This window comes from Rhincodon typus, chromosome 16, assembly GCF_021869965.1.
Source record: "Rhincodon typus isolate 14 chromosome 16, sRhiTyp1.1, whole genome shotgun sequence".
NCBI classification, from domain to species: domain Eukaryota; kingdom Metazoa; phylum Chordata; class Chondrichthyes; order Orectolobiformes; family Rhincodontidae; genus Rhincodon; species Rhincodon typus.
The window spans coordinates 58614861-58637750 of record NC_063347.1 but is presented as its reverse complement, the minus strand read 5'-3'; the positions used below and the strand labels follow the sequence as shown (position 1 = coordinate 58637750).

General features: G+C 40.6%; 1 protein-coding gene across 1 annotated transcript in view; it reads right to left on the bottom strand.

Annotated features, from left to right (window-relative positions):
* Nucleotides 1-348: 348 nt before the first annotated feature.
* sec13 (SEC13 homolog, nuclear pore and COPII coat complex component) overlaps nt 349-22890 on the bottom strand; it is an 86427-nt gene continuing 63885 nt past the window's right edge. Inside the window, exons 2-8 of the mRNA XM_048606248.1 lie at nt 22430-22474; nt 13626-13741; nt 10738-10889; nt 4220-4353; nt 3645-3778; nt 2743-2863; nt 349-570 (exon numbers count right to left, since the gene is read on the bottom strand). Coding sequence (XP_048462205.1) covers nt 364-570; nt 2743-2863; nt 3645-3778; nt 4220-4353; nt 10738-10889; nt 13626-13741; nt 22430-22474 — 909 coding nt within the window. The 3' untranslated portion in view covers nt 349-363. The remainder of the gene's footprint in view (nt 571-2742; nt 2864-3644; nt 3779-4219; nt 4354-10737; nt 10890-13625; nt 13742-22429; nt 22475-22890) is intronic.

The window sequence follows — 22890 nt, the reverse complement described above, 5'->3', positions numbered from 1 at the left end:
AGACCCCTGGGAAAACCCTATGGGTTGGAATTACAATCAAGGCGATTTAGGTTAGATCATGAACCACAGTTTTAAGATTAGATTACAATAGCCAGTTCCATCCAGGGGGCTTTTAAAAATATGTATACACATGTATTTCATTAATCCTGGGGGATACAGCAGCAAATGTGAAAGAAAAATACACGAGGAAAAAAAGGATCTAGTGCAAGAAAAAAAGGAAGTAAAAATTCACCAAAGACAGAAACTGAAGCAAAGATATGAGAGTAATTAAAATAAGGGATTCTCAGTGTACAGGGACAGCTATTTTATGTACATTTTAAATACCACCTCATAATACGAACAGGATAGTATCTCTTCAGAAATTCAGAACTTGCACACATTATTCATTCGGGTAACAGACCCGTCCAAAGCAAGAAACCATACCTTGTTGTCACCTCCAGAAACGGCTAAGATGTTCCCAGTGATGGACCAGCTGACGTGCCACACTACATCATTGAATTTGTGCAAGAGTTTGTGCGTCCATGTATTCCCAGCAGGGTCCTCACAAATCCAGATAAAAACTCTGCCATCCTGTGGAACCGGAGGTTAATCATTGAATCATACAACAACTTACATCTCTGTAGCACCTTCAATATAACAGAACACCTCCCAAAGCATTATTATGCAAAAACTGACATCAAGTTATGAAAGGAGATATTAGGTTAGACGAACTAAAGCTTGATTGAAGAGGAAGGTTTTAAGGCATTTCTTATTGAAGGGAAGAGAGGCAGAGACGTTGAGGAAGGGAATTCCAAGCTTTCGGGAATTGGCAGCTGAATGCACATATGCCAATGGCAGAGTGATTAAAAGTCAAGGATCTGTAGGAAGCCAGAAGCAGAGGAGCACAGACAATTTGTATGATGGGAGATTAAAGATATTGGGAAGGAAGGGTGAGGTGTTGAAGAATTTGGAAAAAAAAAGCTTTAAAATCAAATCATCATTTAAACAGGAGCCAAAGTGGATCAGTCATGGATGGTGGGTGAAGGGACTTGCTGCGATTCAGAACACAGGCAGCTTGTTAAAGTTTTGGATGGTCTCAAGTTTACAATAGGTGGCACATGGGAGGACAACCAGGTGTTCACGGAATAGTCATAACCAGAGTGAGCAAAGATATAGATTCCAGCAAAACAAGGTGACTGAATAAGCACATAATTCACCCCACTTCCCCACACACTCCCTGTACTCAGTGCATCAACCCACTATAACACGGTGAGTTTAAAAGAAAATATCTTTTTCCTTGTTAATCACACTGGTAGCAAAGAATGGTTTTACAATCTAAGATTTGATCATGCAAATTTAAATCAGCAAGGTGATCAGGGTTTTACTTCCCTGCTGGCAAGGTGAAGCATTATAGAATGAAAAACTCAGGTCTATGTCAGAAAAAAACAACACTGACATTTCACTCACTACACTTATAGTTCCCAACACAGCCTTTTTTAGCATATAGAGTCTGACATGGCGAGAATTTAATCTTAATTGAGGACTGTAGTTTTGAAATTGAAGGCTCCTTTGCCAGTAACTTCCAGACCTCTGCCACTGGGCAATCTGAGGGCCAGAGAGCTGTGGAACCCCACCACTTGCAAGTTCAAGCCTCACACACTATCCCTGATTTGCAACTATTAGGCTGCTGTTTCACTGTTGCTGGGTCAAAATCCTCAAACTCTGCTCCCAACAGCGCTGTGGGTGTACCTCCACCATAGCTGTTCCAACACCACCCCTCCATGGTAATTAAGGATGGGCAGTAAATGCTGGCCGAGCCAGAGACATCCACATTTCATGAAATAATTTTCAAAAATTAAAATAAAAAATCAGTTTCATCCATTCCTCTTTCTAACCTAAAACTACCAATAATGTTAGGAATTAGCTATATGTGGCAAAATGGGAACACAGATGTTGCTGATTCAGAAATGTTAAATTGGTAGTAGATATTCTCATCGTTCTCGTTGTCTCCACACTCATTGATTTGGTGTATGCATCCAGGGCCATGTGTGTATTTGACAGTCAAATAATATTAAAAGCAAAGTGAGAGTTTTTTTTAGTATTGATTACTTTACAAATTGATGTTTATTTAGTAAATATGCAGACACGGTGTATATTTACATGTTGTGTACAAGGCGTTTTGTACAAAGATTACTGTGTGTGGATAATCAGCTACTTGGATAACACAGCACTAATCTCCTTCTATCACACCAGCCTAGATAGCATACACAGATTGTTCTGCTGCCAAAACACTACTTGTTCTGTTGTGCAGGGCTTCTTCCCCATTGAAATAGTGTGTTGAACTATCTAACTTCTGCTGAGAAACACCCTAGGGGTATGACTTCTTAGCCCCCAACATTATGTGGTGAAAAGTTTCAGTGGAGTAGTAGATGGATAAATCGATACTCTCAGTGCAATTCCCTTCTCAAAAAAAGGATGCATTGCCATTGTGAAGCTTTCTGCATGATTTGTGATCTGAGGAGTGTGTGATGTGTTCTACCAGTAAAAAAAAAAGCAGCACAGAACTGCAAAAAGTTCCAATAATGTGCACTATGTGTTCAGTTTGTTCTGTCCCCCACATTCCTTCCCAAATAAAACACAGCAAGCCTCAAATCACTATGACCACTATAAATCCCCTGTCAGACTGCCTCATCCTTTGCTGAAGGTGCAGACTGCACAGATTCACTAGAGTCTGCTCATATATTCCTTATGCACAGTGCTTACCTGGGAGCAGCTGGCAATGGTGCTCGTGGGAAGTCCAATAGATGGAGCCCAGGCAACATCTCGAACCCAGTCGCTATGAGCTTCAAGCTTTTGATCCTCTTTCCACTGACCGTCCTCTTCTCTGCAGCAGACAAAACATTGTGTTTTAAATTTCAAAGGAGAAAGCGCAAATCAAAAGTGAAAATATTGCTGAATGCAATTTTCTCAATGAATTTGTGGAAGGTATAAAATAAATTTCATACAGTGCTTTTAAATTGTGCATTTGATATGGTGAAACATCCCAAGGTGCCTCACGTTATCGTAACTGTACAAAATTTAACAATGGGCCGAAGGAGGGAACAATTCAGACATAACCAGAAAATTAGTTAAAGGGATAAATTAACAATGGAGAGGTTAGGAATGGAATTCCAGAGTTTAGGGCCTAAACAGTTGAAGATACCACTATCAATGATGGGGTAAAGGACGCAGGAGAAGAGCTGGAAGCAACTCAAAATACCAACTAATGTTTTTTAACATCATGGACAAATACTCCACAAGACGACCATGGTCCAAAGTCTGACTTACATAAATAAAAGCTGAATTCTGTGGATGCTGGGAATCAGAAATAAAATGCTGGAGAAAATCAGCAGGTCTGGCAGCAGTTACGGAGCAAGAAACAGAGTTAACGTTTCAAGTCCGATTTGATTCTTGTTCAGACTCTTCCGCTGAAGAGTCATATTGGTCATCGTTACCAGACCCACTGAGTTTCTTCACCACTTTTTGATTTAATTTCCGACTCTCATATTTATTTACTGAAATTTCTGAGAGAGATGGTCATTCAAAAATGACATGGGACAACAGAAACAAACTTTAAACTCCAGAGGGAACCACCATCCAAAGTGAGCAGAATGAACACAACTTACTTCCATATTTTGACCAGATTGTCACAACCTCCCGACACGAATCGCTTGACATAATTTGGCTTCTGCCCTGAAGGTTGGTCCACAAGACTCCCGGGTATAACTGCTGGAGCCCAACTGACGGCATTGCAACCAATCTGTAAAGAGAGAAAGAAACCGTGTGAAACTGACATTGTCCGAAATTACGCATCCTCTTCCTGTCCAAAAACTTAATTCAAGCCCCAACATTGAAAAGCTAAACAAAATAAAAGCTTCACATAGTCACCCATAAGTGTAGGCTGAATGGATAATTCCCCCTATCAATATTCCTGGAGTCAGCCCTGCTATTGTCACTGACATTGACATTATGCATATTAAATATACTATCAGTCATCACATTTTGCAGCAAAAATAATCATACTGTTCTCAGAAAGTGCTGTGATCTTGGTCACATGCTTTGCTGTGGTCTTTAGAGTAATTAGTTTTTTACTGTAAAATGCATTGTTTGCTTTAAAATAGATAGTTTGAGGCCTGTCCTATCTATAAATCATGGACTGATGTCAGTGTTAATAGTCACTCCAAAAAAAATTGCTTCTTACCGTGTGCGCATTGCTGATTTTCTTCATTTCCCACTGACCGTCGCCCGAGTATGAAAGCACCGAGATTGCACCATCAGAACTACCACAGACAAGGATCAACCCGAACTCGTGAGGAGCCCAGCACAATGAGTTGACTGGAACAAGAAAACCATAACCTTTCAGTTGTATATCATGCTCCTTTAACTTTATAACATTGGCTTTTGTATGAGGTCAAAAGTATAAAGCATCCAGGTGGTCAACAAAGGAAAACAACTACTTGGATCTTGCTGAAAAAGGGCATATTTTGCTGAAGTTTTTCATTTTGAGCTCATTAGGACAATTCGTAAGCATATTAGTTTAAAGAGCAACAACACTTTTTGGACTGTATGAGCAGAGCACACTCATTGGATGACAAGGAGACTGTTTGGTACAGGTGTTGCCATGGAGAATTCATCAATTAGATGCTGAATTCAACAATTAGATAGTTGACTTCCAAACTTTTGCTTAAATCAGGCAGGTTAACTCTGATTGAGAGAGGCATTGTCCTGAAGAATGAACCAGAGAATGGCTGTTGCCAACTCTGTTCAGTTAAAATGGGTGTAGTGCATGTTGTTGACAAACAACAGGGGCCTGCAAACTAGTCTATGTAGCTACTAACATCAGGGATTAAGAGAAGAGTGCACAAGTTATTAATATTATCCAGTTGGCTCCAAGACTTGATTCCTGTCCTAACCCACACGATTTTCTGCCATGTTGTACTATCAATCAGAGTGACATAGGAATGAATATGCAGTTCTTCTTGCTTGTTAAACTATACAATTGGAATATGACTGATCAATGTGTAACCTCCATTTACTCACTTTGGCTCCTAAACTTTCAATACTCATCCATAACATTAAAAAAATCTATCAATCTCTTAAGGGCAAGATCAAAGTCCTTTTCAATTCCTGCCAGAAATTATTCCTTAACCATGGAGTCTGTAGCTGGTAACTTGAAGTTAAACCTGTCTATTTGCAACTGTGATGTTGATATGTGACCCAGAAGTAAGCCTATCCATGTTTCTGAAGAAGGGTCTAGGCCTGAAACGTCAGCCTTCCTGTTCCTCTGATGCTGCTTGGCCTGCTGTGTTCATCCAGCTCTACTCCTTGTTATCATTAAGATTGCCTAGTTCTACCACTGTTGCAGCACCTGACCTTGCCCTGCCTTAGCTCTTTTGCTATTGACACTCTCATCTATTCTTGTTACCTTTCAAGCCAACTATCCCAATGCATCACTGGTCAAACTCATTTCTTCTTCCCCCAAATTTAAGGTCCTCCAAAACTTTGCACTATTCACTGATGGCCATGTCCCTCTCGAATTCTGTAACCTCCTCCAGAGCTATGATGGAGGTATCTTCACTCCCCCAATTTGTGCTTCTGGTACATTTAATTTTACTTGCTCCACCGTTGGCAGGACTGGCTTCAAATACCATGACTCTTGTCTCTGGAATTTCCTTCCCAAACCTCCACTCCCTTTAGTCTTTTAATATGCTCCTTAAATCTATGCCTCAGACCAGGCTTTTAATCATCTAATTTCATTCCTCTACGGCCCATGTCTGAGCCATACTTCAAATTGTTCCCCTCTTTTCTGGGCTCTGCTTCAAGAGACTTTCAGATCATAGTCAGTAATAAGAGTGTTCCCTAATCCAGCCGAACAGTCAAGCAACAAATACTGCAATTACTCAGAGTGAAGCTCTGGTTGACTGCAAATAATTTACTGATGTTGTAAAGTGCCAATTGCTAAGACATTTGAAGCCAGACAGTGCTGGAAGATATTGCCCTGAAGCATCAACACTTCAGCTCCCAGATCCTTCATATCCATGCTGATTTCTGGACTTCAAATACACCACCAACCCCAAGCTATCCCCCTAAGTTACTTCCTTAAATATTATCCTTGGATCCACCGAGATCTGCAGCTGAGCTTTGAAAGCACCAAGCGCTGAGTCTGACTGTCAGCGACAGAGATTGCTTTGCCTTCACCTCTTTCATGGAGAAACTTGGATCCAGAAGATCACTTAGTCCATCATGCCAGTGCTAAAACTTGTTTTGCTTCTCCTCCATAATTCTGCATGTTACTCATCCTCAAGTACCTGCCCAAATCCCTTGTGTTAGGATTTGGATTTTTTTTTTAGGATTATAAATTGACATTAGGCTGGACCAAAATGCCAGGAGTTTTGTAATTTGAAAAACAAGTGTGGCACATCTTTAGCTGTGCAGTGCAATGCTGCTTTTTGAAGTCATGAGGGAGAGAATTTGAGACTGAATGGCACCAAGACTCTTTTGAATTAAGGAAATTCTGTCTACCAACAGCACTCTCATTAGTTTGTGACAAAGCTGCAGGTGCAAGGAAAGCAGAAAGCAACCACAGCTTGCAAACTGAAAAGCACCCACCTCTTCCCCTATGTGGGGTAAAGGACAGATAAACCAGGACAGCTTAAAATAAGTAATAAGAAAAGAGCTGGATCCACGTACCTAAGTGAAGAATGACCACTGCTTCATAAATAGCAGCATGTCATCAGTGCTAAAATTCAAGATGAACTCTGTGAGACAATGTAACTCTCCTTGAGATCTAGATTTTTGATCTTTGGAATTTTTTTTACTCTGTCTATATTTTTTCCCACCTATAGTATCTTTGTCCATCCACCTGAATATGTAGGTATTTTGGAATTTGGAGAGGCATAGTTTAAATGCATCGTAGAAGATTAAAATTCCTTTCTTTTCTCTGCCTTTTGTTAAATGTGCTATGATAAATAAAGTGTTATTTTCTGTTAATGATGAAATCTGGTGCAAATTGCTTTTGGCCTAAATAGCATTCAGTCAGGCAAATTGCTCACCTTGGTGGTCCAATTAGAATTTTATCCACTTTCTGAAGGTTTGTGGAACAGTAGGGCATGATTGTTGGTGCATTCTTCCTAATTGGGCCATAACACTTTCAAAACGATTTATGGAATCAGTTTCCAGTGTCTTTTCAGGTGGAACACTTCAGAACCTGTCAAATCTCAGTGAAAACAATTCCCATCTGCCCACTTGTTCTTTTGACAATGATTCTGAATGCAAGAGCTCTAGACATTGACTCACTCACCTCAGGACTTTTTTTTCCCTTATCTGCTCAATCAGAATCAACCTCTTCTTGAAAATTTCTATTCAGTTACCTCTTGACCTGTGCTCCAAAAATGAACAGTAATGACTTTTCCAACCACCCCTCGTATCTGAACTCTCTCATTCTTTGCCAGTCCCCTCTTTACTCCTGGTAAAATCTTTAGAACAAAAAAAAAGTGTGGGACTAATGACAATTTCTGTTCAAAAAGCAGGGACAAGCATGATAGGGCAGATGATCTCTTCCTGTGCCACAAGTTTCATGTTCTCAATTTTGGTGTCACCCTTAATGCTATCGCTCAAGATGGCTCATGGATTCACCTCAAGAAGGAATTATAAAAGCAAAATACTGTAGATGTTGGAAATCAGAAACAAGAGGAGCATGCTGGAGAAACTCAGCAGGTCTAGCAGCATCAGTGGAGAGAGAAAATAGAATAAATGTGGAGTCCGGGATGACCTTTGAACTGAATAGTTCTGAAGTGTCATACCAAATTCAAAATGTTAACTCAGTTTCTCTCTCTACAGATGCTGCCAGACCTGCTGAGTTTCTCCAGTACTTTGTGTTTGTTCCAAGAAGTAATTACTTAGTTATCCTGAGCCAACAGCTTTTCAAATTTGAAGCAAAATGTTCGTTGTCAGCTAAAACTGTGGATAACGTTCCTCTTGTAATTATTTCTTCCCCCCAAAAAGAACTGGTTTAGTTTGCTTTGTTTCTTCCAAAAATCACAACATCTGTCTTTGATACTCTAGGCACAATCGTCTTCACTGACATTCATGATTTTCAGAAAGTATAGAAATGACAAGAAGACATAATGCAGTGTATATATGGTCACCACAATGCTTTATAACATAACCATTCCTTTGGGTCAATATGCTATGTATCAATGTAAATACAATAAACATCTTGCCTGCCTTTGGACCTGCTTTGATCAAGCAAGCAAATATCAATCAGAACTAATAAAATGATGAGTCAATTGTTCACTATGCTGAATGGCTCAAATTCTAGGAAAGAGTTATAAGTGAGAGAGTTAGGAAGGAGGACAGAATAAGGGAGGAACATTACCAATTGGAAAAGATAAGCTAGCTGTTTAAATTACCACGATAAGTCACTGACGTGTACAATATAAATGGATTAGGAACAACTTGATGGCTTTTTGGACAGAGAAAGGGTTATGAATGTTTTGGTAGGTTCATTCTCCAAAGAAACATGATTCTAGAGTACAATGATCTTTTCCTGTTTCTAAAAAGTCTTATGTTGCATTATGTCATGTTTTATCCAAATAATTTTATTTAAGAATCAATGACTGTCTTTCAAATGAACAGTAAAATACTGCAGGTGCTGGAAATTTGAAATAAAACCAATAAGTGCTAGAAATACTCAGCAGGTCTTACAGCAACTGTAGAGAGCAAAACAGAATTAACGCTTCTGGTCAATTAAATGAGAACCTTCCACTTGCACACCATGCTGTGTCATAAGCAGGCTCCTCGGGGCAGATTTCTACTAACACGGAAGAAGTTATTTGAGATACACAAGTCTTGGCAAATTCCCTTCCAGCACAGATTAAATGGCTCAGTGAAATCTCATGTTTCAGCAAAAGAATGCAGATTTTTTTTTAAGAACAATTTTTTTTGTTTGGAATTGTGTCTTCACTTTTTGGGAGTGTCAGTATCAAACACTTAGGCGAGGTTAATTTTATTAGGTGAATAAAGCTTCCTTTATCCTGATTATCTATTGCACATTGGCTTATGCTCCTGTACTCGACTTGTACTTGGAAGAGCTTCCAGAACTAAACAAATGTGATATTTTTCCAATCTCCATGCAGGCAAACCTGTTATGGATCTTTCAGTCAATGAACAATACTGAATCTCTCTGCTTCAAATTAACATGTACGTGAAACGAGAAGAGAGCATATTACTTACTGCATTGTGTGTACAATTATGCTTTATAAATATGATGCTAAAATATGTCATTGAACAGGCACAGGACAATCTAAAAAGGCAAGAAGTACTGGGAACCAATGACATAGGTACATGAAAAGGTTGAGGTCCTGAAGCAGAATTTCTGGATCTAAGAAAAAGATTGAACAGCAGGAACTCAAATGGGGTAATCTATGGATCATTCCCAGTGTCACATGCAAGGGACTACGCAACAGGAAGATAATGCAGGTGAAAGAATGGCTATAAAACTGGTGCAGGAAGGACTAATCAGATTCCTAGGGCATTGGGACTGTTCTGGTGCAGGGAGGACGTGTACAAGCCATCAGGAAGCATCTGAACAAAGGTATGTTTGCAGCAAAGTTAGAGTGCTGTGGGGAGGTTTTAAACTAACATGGCAGGGGTAGGAGCATCAGGACATAGAACCAGGGAGCAGAAGTGCATATAAACCTCGAAGGGCCAAAGAGTAACGGGACAAACAACAGTGTAAATGGAACAAAAATTAGATGGAAGAAAGAACAAAGCCAACTAGCATCGTATTGAAATGCAAGTTGTGTCACAGATTATGTGAATCAATTATGAGCAGAAATTGTCAACAGCCTAATGAAATAGAGGCTAAATACAGAGACCTGGCTTAAATCTGGCTGGACTTGGACCTAAATATTCCAGGCTATAATGTAATAAGGAGGACGGGACAGAAAGGTGGTAGTGTTCATGAAGGATAACATTACATTTTTGCAGGGCAATGATGCTTTAGAGAGTTCAAACACTTTGATTAGAGTTAGAAGACAGAAAAGGAGTTGCCACATTGTTAGGTATTGAAATGCCAGTTGGGATTGATGGCTTCTCATAGGGAAAGGTATAAGAGACTGTCCAATTTTCTCCCCCTCTAAACTAGAGATGCTACAATTGGTGCCACACCTCTTGCAGTTCTGCACCAACAGGAGAGCTCTGATGACATAACCAGAACACTCAGTTGTTGATTTCCTCTTTAACCCCATTTTAAAGACTACCTCAATGTATAGGAAGACCTAATCCCAGTGCAGTTAAAACAACAGCTTAATGTTTGAGCTGTAAGGAACTACCTATGTCAGCCCGGACATTACAAATCTGACTCCTTGCTCCGTGACAAGCCAATTTAGCAAAAATGTACACTATCTCAGCAATCTCATACAAAAAGGAGTAGGAAATATGCCCATGGCATTTGCCAATACTATTTTTACTCTATATCAACAACAATTAAGCAACTGCACACATAAAATCGGGCAAAATCTCACTGGATAGTTTGTTTGATTGCTCAGACAGCCAACAAAATCAAAGTCCATCTACCTGCATGGATGTCTGAATCTTAAGAGCTCTGTGTTCTATATACACAAATTTGATGTACTGCTAAGTCAGAAGAAAAGAAAATTTTAAGAATCTTTTAGAAGTGTTCTGAAATCCAAGGTTTGCACATAGTAGAATCCTTACCAGAAGAATCATGTCCTGTGTATTCATACATCTTGTCCCAAGTTCCATTTTCCTCCTTCCAGATGATGATCTTCCGGTCATAGGAACAAGAAGCCAAGATGTTGCCATACATCGGGTGAGCCCATGCCACTTGCCATACAGGACCTTCATGGCTGAAATAAGGAAATATTTAGTAACTGATCCATTTTCCTCATTTATAATGCGTGGCAAACTATCTGCATTATGGTGAATAGGTGCTTTAGCTTGTTATAGCTTCCCATGCACAGGTTTAGAAGCAGCAGTGCCGATGGGGATCGGCATCATCATAGAAGCCATACAGTGTGGAAACAGGCCCTTCGGCCCAACAAGTCCACACCGACCCTCAGAGTACCCACCCAAACCCATCCCCCTATAACCCACCTAATCTACACATCCCTGAACACTACGGGCAATTTAGCCTGGCCAATCCACCTAGCCTACACATCTTTGGACTGTGGGAGGAAACCGGAGCACCCGACAGAAACCCGCGCAGACACAGGCAAAACGTGCAAACTCCACACAAATAGCAGCCCGAGGATGGAAGTGAACCTGGGTCCCTGGCGCTGTGAGGCAGCAGTGCTGACCACTGTGCCACCCCTTTTCAGAACATTCTCCCAAGAGCGACCTGCAAGCAACTATCAGTGTGTGGGTTGGTTCCTCTTTCAAACCTGTCGCACCACTAGCCTGTGAAAAGAATTCAGTCCAAATTTTAGCTTTATGTTTTAAAGCAAGAAACTGTCGTACCTAAAACGGGACCACTGGTCCCTGGCAGAGTGGGGAGGGGAAGGGAGAAGAGACCAAAATATGTTTTTAAACAAACAGAATCCAATTGTACCATAAGCCACTAATGCAATGTGGCATGAGACAGACCTGTTTCAAGAATCAGCCAGGCAACAAGGGTTCTGACTTCAATCAAACATAAACCGGCCACCAATCACTGTATCACACATTGCCACGCAGCGTGGGGGAAACATATCTTGTGACCTCCGGGTGTGCAGTCACTTAGCTGGAAATAAGTATTTGGCCCATTCGTAATTAAGGTGGCAAGCGGTGGATGGAAATACAAGAGTTTATTCTCATAAGATGCAGAGATTGCGCACTACAGTCACCAGTTTTGGCCTGAAGGGCTGTTTTGTGGGGATTCAGAGTTGGAAGACACCCATTCCACTTGCCTTTTTGCTGACTCCATCCACCAGCTGCTCACACTGAAATGATGCAAAATCAAGTGACAACAGCATCAGATGACACCTTGTTTACGCCAATTGTTCCATCTGATATTTAAGCAAAAATAAGCCAGGACAGATACCGTTGGACGCTTGAATGGTTGTCTGCTCAACTTGACTCCTTTTGCAGAAGGACCGTTTGACATTGTCCAAAGTCTCACTGTTGATTGCGGGGCAAAGCTGTGATTAATATCCGAGTTCTGAAGAACAGCCACTGCAGTCGAAACATTAACTCTGTTCTCTCCACAGATGCTGTCAGACCTGCTGAGTTTCTCCATTGTTTCTATTTTTGTGATTCTGTCATTGATGTATTTTGCAAAAGAAAGTGACCATACCCTTTAGTGGAGGGCATACGGCAGAAAGAGGAAAGAGGGCTTACACGGAATCTGTAAGATCTGCGAACCAGATGTGAACTAAGAAGGGGGAGAGTCAACAATCTAGTGGTATGATCATTGGACTATTAATCCAGAGTCCGAGGTAACGTTCTGGGGACACAGGTTCAAATCCCACCATGGCAAATGGTGGAATTTGAATTCAATAAAAATCTGGAATTAATAGTCTAATGATGACCATGAATCCATTGTTCATCGTTGGTAAAACTTGTCTGGTTCACTAATATCCTTTAGGGAGGGAAACTGCCATCCTTACCTGGTCTGGCCTACATGTGACTCCAGACCCACAGCAATGTGATTGATTCTCAACTGCAATTAGGGCAGTAAATGCTGGAGCTGCTAGTGACGCCCTTATCCCATGAATGAAAGAAAAGGAATGCTCATCATTCCTGTGTTGATTAAAGCCAGAAACTGGACAAGCATTGTGAAATTTTAAATTTCATTCACCTGGGGATAGGATAAGGATCTAGTGATATGGACAACACTGGCAAGGCAATATTGATTACCCAACCTTTTGACTGTAAGGAGGCATAATTGGCTTTAGCTGAAATCAATGATTTGTACAACTGAGTGGTTTGTTGGGATTCTTCAATGGCCATTAAGAGTCAGCTACAGAAGACTGCCTATTTCCACCACTGTAACATTGCCTGATTCATCTTGTCTACTTCTGAAGTCCTCAACCTCAATAGTTACCTCTATTCCAATGCACTCCTGGCTGACTCCCACATTTTACTTGTCATTAACTCAAGATCATCCAAAGTGGTGCTATCAGTTGCCTTCCTCACAAGTCCTGTTCACCATTCACATAGAAACACAGAAAATCACTCTTTTTTTCTTGCTGATTAACACTAATTCCCTGCTAAACAATGCCTTGATAGTAAAGCTCTCAATTTCTCTATGGCCGTGTCCCTACCTACCTTAGTAATCACTCCATCTAGCTTTCCTCCTTTAAGGTACTTAAAACCTAATCTTTGACCAAATTTTTGGTTATCATCCCTCATTTCCTCATACAGCTTGATGTTGAATTTTGATTTATGTGACTCTTATGAAGCACAGTGTTAAAGCAATTCTATAAATACAAGCTGTTATCTTTGTGATCCAGGTTTAAAACGAGTTAAATGTATCCTGAATAAAGAGAAATGAATGGTATTTTAGTCTGTCAGAAAGGTTTATTACTGAATGCATTCACTAAAGCTGACGGCATCAGCACTTTTAAGTGACGAAGATTTCTTGCAAACCACATCTATCTACATACCCCCTCAGGTCAGCAATAAGGATCTGGCCTCCATTTTTAACGTCAAATATCTTCACAGATCGGTCAGAGGAGCATGTTGCAAGACGGGTGCCGTAGTAATCCATCTGTGCATCGTGCTGCAGGAGAACAGGTGAGGAAAGGTTTTAGTAAACTTTTACTGTGTGCTGTAACCACTCAAAGTCCAGTAGCTGTTGTCAAAACAAACACCTTCATTAGGAATGCAATAAACCAACAATCCTTTCTAGCAATCTTTAGTTATCTGGATGGGGGCACAACGGAATAATGCAACCTAAACATAAAGCAACTATTTTCAAGCCCGAGATCAAGGTTGGAGCAAGTGAAATAGTAAACCACCACTTCCCTTGGATACATGTGAAAAGCATATCAAAACCTTTAAGAGATTGGTAATTCAATGATATATGATGTAATGAAAACCTAGGCATTTATTGTTCACCTCTTCGTTGATTCGGTGTGGGGTACAATTTGACAGCATCTTCAGGCTGGTCTCAGTACCTTAGCCAAATGGCCAATCTTCATGCAGCATCAGTAGAATATTCAGCTGAACAAGGTGGTGGGGCTGAGCCTGATCCTATCAGACATTCCTGCCCCTGCCCCACAAACAGCATTTCCTAGCAACGGGTGGGTAATGATTCTTTTTCTTCTTTCTCCACCCATATCTATACCCAAAAGTGACAGAAACCAACTGTAACGTCTTAAATTGTACCTTAGGGATTATTTAATCAGCACAGGCCACGATGAAATCAGGGCCTCTGAGCTATGTCTGGCTTAGTTCAAAACCACTGATGTTGTGAACAACTGGGTAATGAAACAGAGAGGAAGGTTTGTAGGTATATAAATGCAATTTCCCATATAACAAGTTACTTGCATAGAATAGGATGTGTGACTTCAACATTATAGGGAACTACCTTAATGAAGTCTTTGAAGCTTGACAATTGGACAATGAAGGATATGACTGGTGGAAAAGAAGAGTAAGCTGTCAATGCAACATCGCACATGTAATCAGCAAACTCTGCACACTTGACAGTCACGCCACAGATGATTAGCCAACCCTGTATACTGCTGACGATTGATGTCTCTGACTCCTCTCTGCATTTAATCTACATGCCCTTAATGCCAGTTCACAAGGCTCTTTGTTTGGTAGCTCAACTGGATGAATCAATTTTATTTAAACGTAAATAACCTTTGCCAATCAACAATATTAGAGCACAAGTTAATTTGTAATCTCAAGCAATTTTAATATGCTGTCAACAAACATCTCAAAAGCAGGGAAACCTACAGAACATGATACACATGGCATTCAGGCTCCCTATCCTAATGCACTATCTGATCAACACTGCCATCCTCAGGAATTTGGATTACATTGCCAAAGTGGCTCCGATTCATTCCAATAAAAGTTTCAACTTTGATTGCTCTCCAGTTAAACAGTGGAAAAACTGAAGCCACTATCTCTCAGCTCACATCACAAACTTGCAGCAGCACACCTCCATCCACAGCATCTGTTTTAAACTGAATCAAATGGTCCACAACCTCTACCAGGTTCAACTTGAGCTGAATCTGATCCCATAACCTTTCCAGCACACGGACCAGCTATGTCCAGCTTCTTAAAATTGCTCGCCTACTGCTGAAACTCTACAACATGCTGTCTTGACTGCTTCAACGCTCCACTCAACACCGTGTAACATTGTTTCACCAAAAACTCTGCTAACCATGTTGTATCCTATATCAAACATCACTTCACAATCATTCCATCTTTGCCAACAGCAATGAATCTTAAACTTTAATGCCTAAAATTTAAAATTCTAGCCTTGCATATAAAGGTCTCCATGGTGTTGTCGCTCCTTTATGCTAATTCCTCCAGCCATTCATCCTCCTCACAATCTCTGTTCCTTTGGCTCCTGCATCTTCAGTATCCAAGCACCAACCTCTTCACTCTATTCTACGTCTCCTGGGTCCAATGGAACTGGAACTCTGTCCCCTACCTACCTTGCGATGCCCTTTAAGACACACCATGCTAACCTAACTTTTGGTTATCACCCTAATACAAACTTTATAGAGTCGGCAGTCATTCTTACTAATTCCTCTCTGTAATTCTGTCCTCTCAGGTGGATGTAAAAATTCAATGCCACCATTCAAATTAGCAGAGGAAGTTGTTCTGGGCGCCCTGGTCAACGCTTATCCTTCAAACCAAAATTATTAAAATAAATTATCAGGTTATTTATCCCATTGCTGGTTGTGCTGCAAGTGGCAATCAAGTTTCCAACATTACAAAAGTGACAATGCCTCAATAGTTGGCTGCAAAGTGTTGATAGTTGTGAAAGTTGCAAAGTAAATACATTATTTTTCAGAAACAAGTACTTTTTCTTCACTCCAGCAAAAGGTGACAGGCCAGGGATCACTGTCAGGAAGGAGATGCAAAGCATTTTGCTGGAGAAAGACGTGACCAGTACATTTTTTATTTGTGATGTGAGAGTCGTGTGCAATGGTATATTTACCAGAGGGATTGTGAAAAGGATGGAAACAGACTGCCTGCCAGCACTGTCTGATGAACACACAGAATCAGTGGCAAGGGACAGAGGATTTCAAAGGAATGGCAATTAATGAAAAAAGACGTGCTGTGTTAGCATTTCAAAAAGAAAAATCAGGATTACATGATGAAAGTCGTTTGAGTAGAAAGGCAGTGCTCACCCTGAGATACCAGATCGACAGTCTGCATGTGAAATGTATTCAACACACCGTTCTTTCAGAAATTCGTCTCCCAAAATTTAGTGTTATATAATTTTAGTACATCATTGCATTGTAAAAGTCGTGGGAACTTAGAAGAATTAAGTATTCAACATAGCATAGAGGAATGGTAGAATGAGGAGAGGTTGAAACCCAAGGCTCTGAATTAAAGGCTGTATTAAAGGAACTTCGAGTGGAAAGATGTACACACTATGTGAGCAGAAGACTAGGCTCAGACTGGGAGTGTGGATGTGATTGGGATGGGGCAACAGAGCTAGGCCTGGAATGCTACAATACACACAAACGTCCTGAAGGTGTCATTGGTTTTCCACTAACTAAGACTCATCACAGTCTTCACAAACACTTACATTAATGAGTGCGTGACCCACATGTTCATATTACAGCTACTTTCTGCCTGTCTCTACTTCACTAATGCACGCAGCGCCCTTGGGTAGTTCTCCCTACCACTCAATGACATAAATGTCCCTATATTCACGGGAATTCAATTTCATGAGACACTAATTGACAACTCAGTATAAGTAATAAGAAACCATTCTGCAGAAGAGTAGTAACGTATAACATCCAGAATATTTCTGAATCATCAATTGAGGCTTAGGTCCAATAATAGCAAAGTGGCTCAGTTTGGGAATAAAGGTGCAATCAGGCTGTAATCTCATTTATCAAAAATGCTTGCAATTCATAAAGTAGCAACTTGAGAGGGCTCTTGTAGCACAATCGTAGTGACACTATTTCAGGGCTAGAAGATCAAAGTTCAAGTTATATCTGCCACAGAGGTGTGTCAGAACCAGTTGATTTTAAAGAACTACATGAACTTATACAGTATCTTTATTGTCCCTTTGCACGTCTGTGTATGTATTCATAGAATCCCCAGTGTGGAAACAGGGCCTTCGGCCCAACAAGTCCACACCGACAATCGAGCATCCCACCCAGACGCATCCCCCAATAACCCACCTAATCTACACATCCCTGAACACACATATGGGGGAATGGTGAGTGTGAGCATAGGTATGTATGTGTGCGGTTAGATGCATGGGTGTGTAGGTGTATGTGGATGGATTTGTGCGCGTGCATGAATCTCCGTATGTGATTATGTTGACGTGTGTGTGAATGCATGTATGTGCACTTAGGTGTGGATTTGCGTATGGATGTAAATACAGGAGGCATTTAGCCACTCCAGACTGTTTCACCACTAAACTAGATCATAGACGGTTTGCAAATAACTTGGCTCATTTATCCTTTTAGGGCAAGCAATTTCGGCTGAAATTTTCAACTGACCTAACCTCAGCAATTTTGGCTGGTTGCTGTTGGATTCAAAGAGCAAGCATCCCACTCCCTCGCATTGAAAACTTTGGTAGATGGAGTTCAAACTCAGTGAAAAGCAGTTGTACCACAAAGCCTGGGGGGCCTGTGAATTTTACGAACATTAAAACAAATCTTTAATTTACAAAAACCAAACGATGACATCAAAAATGCAAACTACGGGGACTTTGTGCTGCAGCAACAGCTCTGTAGAAGAACATAAGAAATAGACCCATCAAACTTGTACTTTTGTACAATAAGACTGTAACTTGATTCCACTTTCTTACCTCATCTCCAAATGCTCTTGCATCCTAAAATCATTTTTGATCTCAAACTTAAGTATACTCCTCTTTAAGGCAAATATGTCTTTCTTTAGGTACAGACGATTACACTAGTACTCCAGTTGTGGACCCATTAAAACCCTACACTTCTGCAGCAAGGCTCCCTTGCTCATGTACTCCAGTCCCCTCACAGTAAAGGTCAAAATACCATTAGCTTTGCTAACTACTTACTACACCTGTGTTTTATCTTTCTAAATCCTTCTGAAATCCAACATTTAACAGTTTCTCACCAATTAAAGAACATACAGTTTTTCTCTTTTTCCTACAAAATTGAATAACTTCACACATTGTCCTCCATCTGCAACCAATTTATCCACTCACTTAATTTTTCTGCACGCCTTTGCAAACTCAGCATTCTCCTCAGAGTTTCCCACCTAGCTCTACATCAGCAGCAAAATGGGACACATTATACTTCATCTAAGTCATTAATACAGATTGTAAATAGCTGAGGCTTTAGCATTGACCCTTGCCACCCTCCATTAATAAAAACCTGCCAACCTGAAAATGAACTGCTTATTCCATTTGTTTCCTGCCATTTAGTCAAATTTCTATCCATAATAATACACATTACCTCCAACCCAATAAGCTCTTATCTCACAGAAAAAGCTTTGTACAGCCTCATACTGAATGCCTTTGAAAAATTCAAGTATGCTATGTTCACTGGTTTCCCTTTAACCACCCTGCCAGAAACAGTCTCTTAAAACTCCAGAAGACTTGTCAAAAGAATTTCCCTTTCAGTCGGCCAGGCTGGCTCTCCTTCATCAGGTAATGATTTTCTAACAGTAAAACATGATTTCAGCAAAAAAGCTTTACTTTGTGAAAACAAGTGTGCTCATCTTTAGCTCAAAGACTGTTTCTTCTCAGTTCTTACTGCTGTCCAGCACGAAAGATTACCAATAAATGAAGAAAAGGGTGGAAAAATGGGAACAAAACAGTAGCCAGCACCTGGTAGTCACCCCAGTGACATTTCCACTAAGTGCTTCAGTATGGGTACCGGGTGAGATCTGATCTGATTAGGTTCACAGACAGAGAATGTTTATTTGGGACTAAAAACAAAAAACCATTGTCTGTGGACCAATTTCCTGGCACAGGCTGTACCCCTCCAGGCAAGACAAATCAAAAAATGCTTTTTAAGAAAAAACTCTTGTAACAAAATGCCTCGTTTTGTATGTCACAATAAGAATGAAGCAACATAAAATGAACAAAAGTACAATTTTGCCAGCACTGTCCAGTGATAAGAAGGGAGAAACCGAAGATTTTCATTATATAGCCTTCAGCCAAAGTAAATTTCACAGGAAAATGACAATCAGCAATAATTTTAAGTTCTAACATTTATTACCAGTGTGTGATGATACTAGGATGAGGAGATACAGGTTCCGATAAGACTTGGAAATCAGACGGCTTATTTCTTGAAGCATAGAAACTGAAACAAAGCTCTCACAGAAAAGTGCAAACAGGGCTTGAAAAGTTATCTGTCTTTTCCAGCTGTAGAATTGTTAACAGTAAGTCATGAATTCACATTAGTACTAGACGCATGAAAGAAGACTCCTTTCCACACATTTCAAAGGGTTTTTTAAAAATTATTCTTTACAGGGATGGGGGTGTTGCTGACTGCTCAAGTATTTATTGCCGATACCTAATTGCCTTTGAACTGAAGGGCCTGTTAGGGTCCCCTTAGGGGGCAATTAAGAATCAACCAGATCACAGTATAGTCAAATGTAGGCCAGACCAGGTAAGGATGGCAGATTTCCTTTTCTGAAAGACATTAATGAACAGGTAAGCTTTAATTAAGATTTAATCAGCAGTGGTCGCCATTTGGCTATATTTTTATTCCAGACTTTTACTGAATTCAGATTTCACAACCTGCTGTGATGGGATTCAAACCCATGTCACTAGAACAATGGCCTGAACATCTGGATTGCTAGTCTAGCAACAGTGTCAATACAGACTTTCAGTCCAACACTGTCTCAACTGAGGCACACACAGGAATGGAAACAACTATGTCTTTTAAAAACTGCCATAAACTGGGATTCGAACCAGGGTTACTGCAGCCACAACACAATATACGAACCACTGTACAGTCACAACGCCACACATCAGCTGCCGCACCAGGAATGCTTATGGCTGGGAAGGGGGTGGGGATGGGCATGGCAAGTGACAGGCACTACCCATGAGGTTTTAACGAACGTTTAGAGTAAACTACATCTCAAAGCACCTGAACAGATAAGAATCATGCAGCATAAAAACAGGCTCTTCAGCCCACCATGTCTATACCATCCAACAAACACTAAACTACACTAATTCCATTTATCCGCACTTGGTCCATAGCCTACTTGCCCTGGCATTTTAAGTACTCATCTAGATGCTTGTTAAATGTTGCAAGCATACGTGCCTCTCAGGCGGCATCTTCCACACGTCTACCACCCTCTGGATGAAATTCTTTTTCTCAGATCCCGGTGAAACTGCCTACACCTCACCTTAAACTTATCCCCTCTGGTCTTAGATACATCTGCCACAGGGAAAGGATTCTCAGGATCTACACTGTCTGTCCTTTTCCGTTTTGTATGCCTCAATCAGGTCCCGTGGTCCCCCAGTCTCCTCCGCTCCAAGGAAAACAAACCCAACCCATCTAATCTCTCCTCATAACTGAGACTTTTCATCTCAGGCAACATTCTGGTGAATCTACTCTGCACCCTCTCCAATGCAATCTCATCCTTCCAATAGTGTGACAACCAGAACTGCATACTGTATTTCATCCGTGGCCTAACCAAAGACTTCCCTGCTCCTCTACTCTACGACCTAGCTAATGAAAGCAAGCATCCCGTATGCCTTCCTCACCACCCTGTCTACCTGCACTGACACCTTCAGGGATCTACGGACTTGTACACTAAGGTCCCTTTATTGTGCAGTACTCCCTAGGGACCTACCATTCATTGTGTAAATCCTTCCCTTATTAGACCTCCCAAAATGTATCACCTCACACTTATCAGGATTAAATTCCATCTGCTGTCACTTTGCCCAATTTACAAGCTGATCAATATCATGCTGTTGCCTGAGACCAGCCCCCTCACTGTCAATAATACCACTAATATTCGTGTCATCTGGAAAAATTACTAACCAAACCTTCTACATTCACATCCAAGTCATAAATGTACACACAAACAGCAACGGTTCTAGCACCGATGCCTATGGTACACCATTAGTCCCAGGCTTCCAATCACAAAAACAAACCTCCACCATCATCCTTTGCCTCCGATTTGCAAACCAATTTTGGATCCAGTTTGCCACTTGCCTTGAATCCCATAGGCTCCCTTTTTTCTCACCTTTTGGGCCAGCTTTCCTGAAGGTTTAATGGCAGGGGTGCTAACATGGCCAATTCAAATTGAACAATGATCAGTTCATTAAGCTACAATTTTATAGCTAATGTACAAAAAATACATTAACCCAATCCCTTCCAGAAATCCAGTTATCATCCACTAACCCACTTCAAGGGCTTTACCTGGCAAATGAGATCAACTTTCGAAGACTAGTCAATTTCCCTCGAATTTTCCGTTTAGACAGCAACAAATTAGCTAAATTGAAAAAAAAACTCCCATGCCTTACATCTGATTTTCAATCAAAGTGAATCACTTTAGAGTATGCTGTTCTAGTCACTCACACACCTCTGCTGTGGTGATGGGTGCAAGGTGCAACGTAGCAAACTGAACTCCAGCACTTTCGTTTTTCATCAGAACAAGCAAATAAAGCTCAAGACGTTTGTAGCAATCTGAAACCTGATTAGATTGCAGCCTCATGACTCATTCGAAGACATCTATTTATTACTGGTGGCACATTTTATTTCATGGTAATTTCATTCACTTTTGTTCTGTTCCTATGTTAAGGGATTTTTGTGATCTCCCAGGCCTCAGTAACCTGATAAAATTGGAACAACTTTCTATTTTGATTTACCTGAGGCATGGCTATTAGGGTGGGAAGAGGATAGATTGGATGGAGTAAAGCTCCCTCCACACTATTCCTTTAAATACGCTTACACAAGATATAGTCTAAAGCTTCCTATCCACAGTTCCTTTAAAAATTCCCAGATTATACTGGACAGTATTTGAACACAGGTCATTTTGAACCTCACATACATATCCATGAACATGTTACTGCTGAGGACTTTGCTCACCACTGTAAGGTCAGAACTATTAGGGAATTTCCTATTATTGAGTTCTCCTGCACCTTACCTATCACATACTCAGATTCAAGCAGCTGCACAAACATACAACTTACTGGAAACGTTAGTATTGACACTGAACTAGATTCTGCATAAAGTTAATCTCAATGTTTTGGACAGTAGCAATTAAGCAATTTGCAGTCCTTTGAGAGTTCAACTGTATTAAGAATAGCTGACCCACTTACAATCATATCCTCATGGGATGTATCCACGGTATTAATTACAGAAACCTACGAAATAAATAAAAAAGACACATTAAGTGAAATTACCAGAAACATTCTTTTCACGAAGTCTTCTCCATTGAGACAGGCAAGGGATGTGTAGCTTATTCCCAGGACACTTGCAATACAAGGTACACCCATATATTTCCAGTAATTCATGTTAAATATTCCAAGCGCAACCTCATAAAATGCTTCCCATTCACCAGTGCGACTTGTTCACATGGCTGCGATCCTGTGGCCTCTCTGAATAACTGCAACTGCTGCCATATTTTGCATTGTCACCTGTTTGCAAACTGCACCCAACCCAACCTAATATTTCCTGAACAATTCACTTCAATATGGAGACTTTATACACCATACACAGAAAATTTGCAACATCTGTCATTATTTGGTCTTGAATCTGTCCTAGTTGGTGAAGGATTAGA